This window comes from Penaeus monodon, chromosome 8, assembly GCF_015228065.2.
Source record: "Penaeus monodon isolate SGIC_2016 chromosome 8, NSTDA_Pmon_1, whole genome shotgun sequence".
In the NCBI taxonomy this organism is placed as follows: Eukaryota; Metazoa; Arthropoda; class Malacostraca; order Decapoda; family Penaeidae; genus Penaeus; species Penaeus monodon.
The window spans coordinates 1,688,118-1,700,580 of NC_051393.1; the positions used below are offsets into that span (position 1 = coordinate 1,688,118).

Consider the following 12,463-nt stretch of genomic DNA (forward strand, 5'->3'; position numbering starts at 1 on the left):
AGTTCACAATAATTGGTAATAGTAAGGAATCGAAGAGACACCTAGTTATCCAAGAAAGATTCATCCCCTCAGGAGCAAGGGCCACCCATGTATATATAAAAAAAGAAGTTAGGGTCTGTGCAATTTAACTAGATATCCTTGTGTTATCAGATGGTTGTTGTATTTGTTTTCACCCACTTAATCCTGTCTCTGAATTCAAACATATATAAACAATATGCCTTTTCATAATCATAAGTGAGGTATACACTTTAATTAGGTTACTAAAACAATTTGAGTTTCTCTATTCCTTGTTATATTTGTATAAAAACATTGAGTTCAGAAAATGAAAACCTTATTTTTTACATAATCATAAACAAAGCATATATACCCTAATATGCAATTCTCATACTTGAACAGGTAAAATTTTCATTTTAAAAAATCTAGTCACAACAACATGAATTTCACAATATATTCTCTTCCAATCATGAAAAATAAAAACAAGACACTTACACAACTTGCATCTATTTACAAATTTTCTTGTGTTTGAAAATGTCCTTAATACCTAACCACAGGGTGTGTTGGCAAACTTCGCAATAGAATTTCTTCTTCGTTGGATCATCACCTTTGTTTTCTTCTTCCGCGTCCACATTTTCAGAAGACTGGAGTAAGCCCTCCAAGCAAAGTGACATGTGTGACAAACGCCCTAAAGTTGTAACATGCAATTCCTTGTCACAGTAAGGACAGACTGTATCATAAGAAGTGATGGTGGTGACACTACATTCTGTATCAAAGAGGCTGTTGTAAGTGAGGTATTCTGTGAGATCCACCCCACCCTTGGTATTGTTTGCTTGGCATGGTTCACTTGCATCCTTACTAAATGGATTCCCACTCAAGATACAGTCTCCTGACCCAGGTCCCACATGGAGCACTGCTAGATCTGCAGCAAGAAGTCTTCTCTTTGCATATAGTGCATCAGTTAAGAAGAAATCAATTAATCCAACAGAAAGGTCCTTTTCTAGTTTATTAGCATCAGTAATCAACCGATCCCGATTGTCAATTGAAGGTTTAGAAATCTGTATTCTCAAGTCCAACAAATATTTCCACTTAGTACGTAACTGAACAGCTTGGAAAAGAAGATTCTGAGCAGACATTGCATCTGGAAATTTTAATTCAATGAAATTATCAAAAGCTATAACAGTCATATCTGCATTTGTATCAATGCTTTGTGCAAATAACAACACCACCTGAGCTGAAGGAACTCGCACTGAATCAACTAGATAGGGTTTGTTTGTCTCCAACAAAGAAACATACACTAAAAACTGGTGCTTTGAGCATAGAGGATTTCGTAGACTAAATCCAGGATATTCAATTATATCAGAATCAGCAATCTGGAGAACTTCCGGCTGGCTAGAAAAAACACTGTTTGGATGCAGAACAGTAAAGGGCTTTGCAAAGGTGTGAAATAGCTGTTCACTCCCAGGCTTATAATTATTATGTTCATCTGCAATTGCTACATTGGGATAGAGTCCACTACATATTATAATTTTCATCATGATAATATCCTTCAGTGTATGTATTTTGCAACTTCGGTAAATCTCAGAGAGTCGCTTCTGGTCATTTTTGATCCTGAAATCAACATCTTTTATGTCTGTTCGGTTATCTTCTTCATCACTAACAACTTCTTCCCCATGAGACACTTTCAGTACTTTCACCTTCCTCGGGCCATCTTTGTACAACTCTCTTTTAAGATCGTGAAGCTGACGCAAGTGACCACTTCTCTGAGCTCTTTCAGCACTTGTCAATGGGGCACGAGCACAACCAGCAACTTCTTGTAAGCCTGACTCTTGTAGAAGCTGTAAAAACTGATGGCGTAACTTTGTCATTTCGTAGAATCTCTGTTCTTCCAACCCTCGTCTCTTGCACCATTTTCTTGAATTCTCGTGTCCATTCTGCTTGATGTACAGCCATTCTCTGGAGAAATAAATACTTTAATTTGAGATAACTACTTATATAATGATAAAAATAACAATAATAATAATAAAACCAACATAATTATCACCATAGTCATTGTCAGAATAACAATTAAAGTGATAATTATCATTGCTGTTATTATAATAATATCTGCAGAGAGAGAGAGAGAGAGAGAGAGAGAGAGAGAGAGAGAGAGAGAGAGAGAAAGAGAGAGAGAGAGGAAGGAAGGAGAGAGAGAAGGAGAGAGAAGAGAAGGAGGGAGAGGAGAGAGAGAGAGGAAGTGAGAGAGAGAGAGAGAAGAGAGAAGAGAGAGAAGAGAGAGAGAGAGAAGAGAGAGAGAGAGAAGAGAGGAGAGAGAGAGAGAGAGAGAGAGAGAAGAGAGAGGAGAGAGAGAAGAGGAGAGTGAGGAGAGAGAGAGAAGTGAGAGAGGAGAGAGACTGAGAGAGAGAGGAGAGAGTGAGAAGAGAGAATGAGAGAGAGGGAGAAAGAGAGAGAGAGGAAGAGAGAAGAGGAGAGAGAAGAGAGAGAGGAGAGAAGGAGAGAGAGAGAGAGAGAGAGAGAGAGAGAATATGAAAGAGAGAGAGACAATATGAAAGAGAGAGAGACAATATGAAAGAGGGAGAGAGACAATATGAAAGAGGGAGAGAGACAATATGAGAGAGAGAGAGAGAGAGAGAGAGAGAGAGAGAGAGAGAGAGATGAAGGCATTACAAACCTGTATAAGGCCAGAAGAGTGAAAGGGTCACCATGGTCTGACTGAAGAGTTTTGATAAAGGCCTCACAATCAGGATCCCTGCGAGCTCGGTTGGTGAAGGGACTCTGCACGCTCATTGCTGCAGCCAGAGAGAGAACTGGTTCGACCTATTAAGAAAAAAGACTCTTTTTAACATTTGAAAATACCCCAAGCAATAAAAAGGTGTATATCAAAAACCAATTTTCCACAATAACTCCCCCTTTTCCTCTCACAGAATGCCACAGTTATTACCACACCTAAGTATTACCTGATGGAAAAGAGATCCCATTATCAGCATCTTCCCAAGGCTGATGTCCATGGGAAGCTGTGAGAGAAGGTTTCCAATAGTCGTTACTCCTTCAGCTTCGGTGATGGCAGCATGAGCTTTCAGTGACTGAACTGCATTCTCCAACTGTTCTTGGGCAGGAGGCTCAATGAATGGGAAGAGCCGAACATTGGGGAGGCCCATGGATATCATCTGCAAGACCAATGAGTCTAGCGGGACACGCTGGATCTCTGGGGTACTGTATTGGGAGAACTGAGAATACTCTTGGTCTGTGTACAGTCGGAAACAAGTGCCCGGTCCTGTTCTACCTGCTCGACCTTTTCTCTGTTCAGCAGAGGCCTGACTTATCCAAAATTCCTTTAACTTTCTCATTTTTGACTGTGCATCAAAACTCATTTCTTTAACTTTGCCAGAATCAATAACAAATCGTACACCATCTATTGTTACAGAGGTCTCAGCAATATTGGTGGAGACAATACACTTTCTAATTCCTTCTGGAGGCACATCAAACACCTTTTCTTGTTCTGATACTGACAGAGTACTGTGTAAAGGTAGCACAATCCATTTACCAGTCTGCTGACCATAAAGCTTAACAGCTTCAACAACTGTTGATATTTCACTCATGCCACTGAGGAAAATCAGCAAATCACCTCGTTCATCATCTGGATACTTCTTGTCAATGAGCTGTAAAATTCTTACATAAGGTGCTGGATTCAGCTTCTCACTCTTACTTGCCTGCTCAATCACGGGGATAGGAAAGTACTGCAGTTTGATGGGATAAAGTCTACCCGGAACTTGGACAACAGGAGCCTTCCCCATGAAGTAATTCCTAAAGAGATCAAGGTTTATTGTAGCTGACATTAGAACAACCTTTATGTCTTCTCGCTGCATTACAAGGCATTTGATAACACCCAAGAGAAAGTCTGTATGAAGATGCCTTTCATGAATCTCATCAAGAATCATTACATCATACATTGAGAGCAGTGGATCACTGGCCACTTGTCTGAGAAGAAGTCCCTCTGTCAAAAAAACTATTTTTGTATGTTCCGTCTTATTCTTTTCAAATCTTATCTGATAACCAACCTTTGAGCCAAACTCATTTAATGTTTCATATGCTACACGCTTTGACAATGATATGCATGCTATACGACGTGGCTGAGTGCATGCAATGTTAGAATAACCTGCTGCAAGCAGATATTGTGGCACTTGGGTAGACTTACCACAACCTGTGTCACCAGCTATAATTACAACATTGTTTGATGAAACTTTTGAAATTATTTCCTCTTTATAATTTGAAATTGGAAGGTTAGCCTGCGTTTCCCTCAATTTTTTCAGCTTTTCAAACCTCTGTTTCTGCAGAAAATCTAAATAAAGCAATATAATGAACTTGAGTTCTGTTAATCTCTTTCTTGACAGACTTGGCTTATCTTCATCTAAATCTCTAATGGGAAGTCTTCTTTGAAAATCATCAGTAGTTACAGTAAGAGCAAAATTGATATTGTATCTTTTATCAAAATGCTGAGGAACTCTGTAAACACTACTTACTTCACCTGCCCCTGTTTCCTCTCTGTACTGCTTATTTCCACACATCTGTCTTATTGTTTTTTGTTTTTGGAGACCTTGGTATTTTTTCAGAAATTTCCAAAAATCATCATATTCAGTTGTTCCTCTTTTGATAATGTCGTCATTTGAGAATATCTGATTAATCTCATATCGATAGTGCTCCCATTCAAACATTAGATCATCCTCTGAATCTGAACTTGTAATTTTATTTTTCTCATGTTTGACTGAAGAGCCAGGGACTTCATCACCACAACGCTGAGCTACAGTATCCTTAACTTCAGATTTTCTGTTATAATCGGAGGACAGCTTTAGTGCCTCCCGTTCTTCGTATTCTTTCTTCACCTTTATTTCATCCTTTTTGTTGAATGGAACTGATTCTTCTGATGAGGATCTCATTCTTGACCTGGATCTCTTATGTCTTTTTATGCTCTGATGATAACTCCCTAAGCTTGATTCTTCTCTTGATTCTGAGGATGATCTGGTCCTCTTCCTGTCCCTCTCCCTTGATGAATCTCTCTTGTAGTGCTTCTTACTTTTTTTTCTTTGCTTTTTTTTGTGTTTTCTTCTGCGCTCTTCCTCCGAAGACTCAGATGATGAGTCCCTATGCCTTTTTTTGTGTCTTCTTCTACGTTCTTCCTCCAAAGATTTAGACGACGAGTCCCAATGCCTTTTTTTGTGTTTTCTGCTGCGTTCTTCTTCCGATGACTCAGACGGTGAGTCCCTATGCTTTTTTTTGTGTTTCCTTCTATGTTTTTCCTCCAATGACTCAGATGACGAGTCCCTATGCTTTGAGTGACCCATATCTTTCAAATCATCAAATTTACTCCTCCCACAACTTATGAGTCTTGAAACAGTAAACAAAATATAAAGTATTTTAAAGTTATTCTTTAAACTTCCACTCTTGCCGACACATTGGACACTGCTGGTGAAGCTGTTGAGATTGAAGCCACTTCATAATGCAGTGAATATGGAAACAGTGAGAGCACTGGCCCCACACTAGTGGGCAGTCATCACCTGGCAACCTACAATCTGAGCAGCATCCATCAAAGGGCATCCTACAAATGCCACAACTGTCATCATTAGCCACCCACCGCCATGTAGCCACTCCCGTCCAGGATTTAATCTTCACCTTCATGACCTGTTTGGATAAGAAAAAGTAACAATTAGGATATCAAGACAGTGCTTAACCCTTTGCTGACAGGCATGGCATGTACGTACATGCCTTGCCCATTGTGAGTTTACTTGTTTAATTGTTTTTACACATAGATGGCTACACTTGTACTAAGTCACCAATGAGCCAGTTACGAGTACTGCCTGTCTCGCCCGTTCATCCTTTTCGTTGATTTACAAAAACATTTTGCGCTATCTTATTTTGCTGTTACTAATGTTTATAACATTATATTAATTCTAATGTTTACAATAAAAATAACAACATCAATATTCATAGCATTAGTAAACAATTCGTTCTTCCTGCCAATACAAGGAAAGGTGAAATCAGGCAAGGTCACAAGATCTACTAATTGACTCCTTTGTGGCTAAGCACTAGAAGAGCCATCTATGTGCAGAGACATTTCACAAAAATATAAAAAATTAGCACAGCATTTTCCCCATTTTTTATTCATTTTCTCTGTCAGCATTGGGTTAAGCCAAGTTTTCATGGCAACAAATTAAGGCTAGGAAATATGTTATATAGTTGTATTGGCCTTATATCTTACATTAATAAAGAATATGAATATCCTTAGTAAATTATCTATAACCTCCCACAGATACTGCAATGTCTCTTACATCCTTCTCTAAAGTTACTAGACACCAAACATCTAGTTAATAAATAGTCTGATATAAAATTACAAAAATATATGCCAATCACAGGGTTTATCACAATCAATATAATTTTACTATGGATAATACACATCTTGCTGTTTACATAGCTGGGGGATACTATCCAACTGGCAGAAATGACAAGACAATGGATAAGACTGGGGCATGTCTCACATACAACAACCACATTACACATATGTATGTGCTACACAGTGTCCCTCTGTATAGAAAAATCATCCCAGAAAACTATAATGTCTACAATAACCTCCTAAATAACCTACAAAGCTAACTCATGGATTCTATGAACATCATCACATATCAACTGAAAATTTCAATCCATCCATTTTATTAATTATCATACAAACAATAAACTTTTCAATAGAATTATGGTCTGATAAAACTTAACAATGAGAGGAAGTAAATACTATAACTGAAATTGAGTAAAATATTATCAATTATCGAATATGAACAGCCTTGCCAGCACTGTGGTTTTTGCTCAGTGCCATGCTGTGCGGGAATTTTCATCTTTGCTGGTGTGCAGCATGACAAACAATTGCCATCACCACCAAAAGATATATATGCTCATATTATTGGAAATGACGCTTAACACCTTAAATACAGAATCTGAGTTTACCAAGAGGTAGAACACATCATTCTATGGAAGTTTTCTTCTATATCATTTTCTTCACAGATTTGTAGCACATGAAGTATACAAGAGAAATCAAATGAGCCAATGAGATTTCTGCTAGAAAGTGATGTGACCATAGGCAGTGATGCCCAGAACAATAGAACCATTCAGATATGAAACAGATCATCATGTGACAAGAGAAGCTAGGCCTGGGAGAAGGCAGTTGAAATTCAAATCATCATGGCTAGGCAGTGTGTTGGGTGTGACAATAACTGTTTTGATTTATTTGCAAAATATCATTGACATAATGATGCAAGTTTATTATTATGCAAAATCATGGTGTACTGCCTGTGGAAGTACTATACCCAAACTACAGAATAGACAGACACCAGTCTATCATCAGTTCTTCATCGAGGCCATGAAGTTAAACCCTCCGTTGTCCAATAAGGAACAGCGGAGAGTGATCACAACTCCTGCCAAAAACTACCTAGAAGACCCCAACAATCCCAGTGACAAAAAACCTGAGTTAATGCTTAAGGTAAAGTAGGGGGGGGGGGGAGTCCCTTCCCCCCAAAAAGGGGGTTTAAGGGGACAAACCTCCCTATATCACGGCTCTGTTTAAGTTGCTTGCCCCAGTTCTATCCTGCCGGAACATAGGAGATGACGATTTTGTGGACCTGGCGGGGGTGGGGGGGTATCCCCCAAGAGGCCATTTAAGGGGGCAAAGCCTAATGGATATATTAAGTTCTCCCATGAATTACCAATATTTCCTGAATTTTCCCCCACAAGACTCCCTGATATGTAACATACCCTCCCCAGCTATCAGGCCGATGTCGTAGCCGTCGGTGAAACCAGTGTTAGGCATCATTCCCAAATTTACCTATATGCTCATCAATTCGAAGCTTACCCATTCCTCGTAACGAACATGTCAAGGTGGACGTATCTTGAAACTCATCACTATCACAGATCCTCACCTTCAACTCACACCCACACATGCACTCCACCAAAAGATAAACCAGCTGGCAAAGAGAAAATACATCTCATCTACAGCAATATCAATTATTTTTTGACAGTGCTTACCGTGTGGGAAGTGCGACATCGCCAATAGTTGCTCAAAATAGACATATATTTCTCATTCTGTCCTTATTAAGAAATTTTACACAGCGTACAGATATAATTGGCTCTAAGTGTGATTGAAATGGTAAATACATCTAAAATTATGAATCTATGTCCATATTATCTATGACGTCGAGAAAGCCTCTCGGTGCTCTTAACATAACATAACCGTAAATTTCATTTCAAGGAAGAAATAAAACCTCAAATCATTACCTGCTAAAGATTATCCAATGGTCAATCTTCTCCCCCTTTTTACTTAAAAAAAAACGAACACACGCACTAATAACCTGCTCCTCGAGATGGTGTTGGAAAGCGTTTCCCTGAACCGTTTGTTTACACTTGGGCCTCGGAGCGTTCGCCGGGACTGGAATCCGCGTGAATCCGGTCGACGCTCCAAAAACGATCGGCGCTGACGTCATAATTTTCCGATTTCTTCCTTTTTCTCTCACTTAATTTTTTTGTTTTATGTATTCTGTTGGTGAGGGAAAAGCTGTATCTACTGAGACAGGTAGGTGTTAAACGAGGTAATGCCGTGGTTTTCTGTCTGGTGTTATGTTCATAAAAAATTATATAGATTTCAAGTTTCTGTACGGAGAATAACATTGAGTCTCTCTCTCTCTCTCTCTCTCTCTCTCTCTCTCTCTCTCTCTCTCTCTCTCTCTCTCTCTCTCTCTCTCTCTCTCTCTCTCTCTCTCTCTCTCTCTCTCTCTCATTTTTTATCTCTCTCTCTAAACCACACACACACACACACACACACACACACACACACACACACACACACACACACACACACACACACACACACACATATATATATATATATATATATATATACATATATATATATATATATATATATATACATATATGTATATATATATGTGTGTGTGTGTGTGTGTGTGTGTGTGTTTTACATATATATATGTATATGTATATATATACATATATATACATATATTATATATATATATATATATATATATATATATATATATATATATATATATATATATATATATTATATACATGCATATATATGTGTGTGTGTATATATATATATATATATATATATATATATATATATATATATATATATATATATATATATATATGTGTGTGTGTGTGTGTGTGTGTGTGTGTGTGTGTGTGTGTGTGTGTGTGTGTGTGTGTGTGTGTGTGTGTGTGTGTGAAACTCTCCTGCTTCAGAGATGTAACTTCCAACCTACACAGACATGAAGGTAAGGCTTCGTTTCTTTTATCATAATGTAAGGGTTACACTCACCAAATTACCCCAAGTGTGGTTACTTGGAATTTTCTATGAATATTCTATAAACGCTTATCTTCAGATGACCATTAGGCATTTTGCATAACATGTTATCTGTTTTTGTTGCTTGTTTTGTTATTTGATGCTCAAAATGAGTAAACAACTCAACAATGCTCTTGTCCTTTTTGTCGCGAATGACCTTGTTCCGTTTTCTGTGGTAGAGAGCTCTAACTTCCATGATCTGATGCTGTCTGCTGATCGAAAGCACCTGGTGAACAAACTACTGCAAGTGCACTGACGTTGGATGTTCAGTGAAAGCACAACTTGAGTGTGTACAGACTGGTAGCCTCACGTTCGGCATTTGGTTTAGCAGGTAGATGAGATATTACTTAGGAATTACTGCTCATTTCACCCATGACTGGTCCTTGAAAACAGCCGTTCTGGCCTGCAAGCGCTTCCGTGGACGATACACAAGACACAACATTATGGAAGAGTATGAAGAAACTGTACAAATCTTTGGCATACGTTCAAAAGTCATAAATATCCTAACAGACAATGCTGCAAATATGGCATTAGCCTTTTCACTTCTTGGCTTCTCAGATGTTTTTGACAATGATATGGACTCCTGTTCTAATTCAGAAGACAAACTAGAAGAAACAGACCTGGATATTGACAGTATGATCGAGAAAAATGATGTATATGAAGTTCTGCCAACTGCACACAATTCATGCTTCGCCCACACTCTGCAACTTGTGGTAAGCGATGGTCTACGAGAAACAGGGCAACTAAACTTGGCTTTCAGTAAAGCCTCAAAGTTAGTATCTTTTGTACACAAATCTACCACTGCCGTTGATGTTCTGGAAGGTGAGAAAAAAATGGATTCTGTTGATGCTACACAATGGAACTCCCACGTGAAAATCATTACATCAGTGTTGAGTATCCGTAAAAAATAGCATCATAGATGGTATACTAACACTGAGTGTGTATGATCGCAGTCTACTTAAAGACATGCCAGAAATCTTTGAGCCAGTTGAGGGGGCCACAGATTATGCACTGAATAACCCACCGTTTCTGCAAGTCTGGTCACACCTTGCATTAGGGGCCTCATATTTCATCTAAGTCATATGGAATCGATGTGTAACTCCACGTTGGTGACATGACTTAAGAAATCTGTACAGAAACGTGAGATGTATTATGAGGAGAGAAGAATTTATGCGCTGGCAAAAATTCTAGACCTACGATTTAAGCTAGATTGGCACAAAGATGAAGAGGAAAAGGAGCTCAGAACGACCCAGCAAAAGCAGCACAACCCAAAGAGGGAAAGCAAAATCCTGGTGAAGACATAAGAATCGAAGGAGCCTGTGCCGGAAGGAAGTTCAGAACCTTTCCCTTCGAAGAGAAAGAGGCTATTCAGTTCCATGCATATTCACGCACAAGAATAAACAGCCACAGATGAAAAGGTGTAGTCAATCAACACTCACATCAACTGTTATCTGAGCCAACCTTGCAAGGGAGGCGACACTGATGTGTTGGTATTTTGGAAAGAACACAGATATACTCTGCCTTCCTTATCTAAGATGGCTCAGAAACATTTGGCTGTACCTATATTTTCTTATCCCATTTGAAAGGCTTTTCAGCATTGCTGGAAAAATGATCAACTCTGACAGATGTCGTCTTACTGACAACAACTTCGAAAGTGTGTTGTTCATAAAGTGCAATGATGATGCACCGTAAGAAGCCCACTAATGTGTATTTCTTACTTCAAGTAAATGATTTCTTTTCCTTACCTTGTTTAAGAGCAAACATGGAACTAAAAATTGATCAAATCTTCATATGCCACACACACAAAAAAAACTATATTTTATGAAGTAGTCTATGATTGCTTTTGTGCTACAGGAAAAGTCTCAAAGGAAAGTTAAACAAAAAAGTCGCTCAATGAGTCGCATGAAGAACAATTTTATGTACAATAAATTGGGCTGCATTTATCTGCTATTTTCAGGTTTAAAGCTATATTATTAATATAGAACAAGAGGCAATTTTTAATGTCCTGATACCTTTATTTTCTAGGTCAAATTTAGTTTAATTACTGACATGAGAAATATATGGACAGTTTTTTGCATTTGCAACATAAGGAATATCATTTATTCAAGTTATGCATAAAGTATACGTTCTTGTTTTGCAATTCTGTGATAAAAGCAGTTATGTGCTAAAATAAAGGTAGAATTTCCATGTACTTTTTTACATCGAAACCCACTTTTATGTTTATACGAAATCTACTAAATTTTGTGCTTTACGAAGGTACTTGCACTAGTAGTTGTACTTAAGTACAATGGCATGTACTTCGACTTGGACGTAAGTACATCGCAAAGTGACTGTCATTGTCCTTGAAAAATATCCAGGTACTTGGTCCAAGTACAGTCGCCTGTACTTGGACCCAACCCTGATACACACACACATTATATATTATATACACACACATTATAATTATATATGTTTGTGTGTGTGTGTGTGTGTGTAATTATATATGCATATGTATATATGTACTTATATATTTTCTTTAATTCATTCATATATATATATATATATATATATATATATATATATATATATATATACATATATGTTTTTCTTTTTTCTCTTTCTTTTACCGATGCGGTGTTTGGAAAACTACTTGGTGTCATGTTGACATTATGTAGTTGACTGGGTCTTTGTACTGGGGTGGTTGACCCAGGGGAGTAGCTGGTCAGGTAATCACTGTTGGTGGTTTTCAACCCACCATCTTATCTACGATAGGTTCACCCATCACCAAGTCGTGCAGGTGACGTGCGTGTGAATGAATGAATGCACACATACACTCACACGCGCGCAGATTATATATATATATATATATATATATATATATATATATATATATATATATATATATATATATATATATATATATATATATATACATATATATATACATATTTTTTTTTTCCTACTAACCATTTGCAATGAATGAAGGATAGTTCGTATAAATAAAAAGCCACAGTAGAAAGAAATCTGGAAACTTCTTTATTTGATGCTATGAGACATACTGAGACAGACGAATCGTTATCTTAC

General features: G+C 37.8%; 1 protein-coding gene across 2 annotated transcripts; it reads right to left on the reverse strand.

The window, feature by feature from the left end:
* Nucleotides 1-274: 274 nt before the first annotated feature.
* On the reverse strand, nucleotides 275-8,440 carry LOC119576060 (probable ATP-dependent RNA helicase DHX34). 2 transcript variants are annotated; one of them, XM_037923591.1, is made up of 5 exons: nucleotides 8,308-8,440; nucleotides 2,952-5,670; nucleotides 2,666-2,811; nucleotides 457-1,950; nucleotides 275-421 (listed from the first exon to the last, which is right to left on the reverse strand). In XM_037923591.1, the coding sequence occupies exons 2-4, from the start codon at nucleotides 5,331-5,333 to the stop codon at nucleotides 501-503; spliced, it is 3,978 nt and encodes a 1,325-aa protein (XP_037779519.1). In that variant the 5' UTR covers nucleotides 5,334-5,670; nucleotides 8,308-8,440; the 3' UTR covers nucleotides 275-421; nucleotides 457-500. The 2 variants fall into 2 exon arrangements, with proteins under 2 accessions (XP_037779519.1, XP_037779518.1); XM_037923590.1 differs by having other exon boundaries at nucleotides 275-1,950.
* Between the last annotated feature and the right edge of the window lie 4,023 nt (nucleotides 8,441-12,463).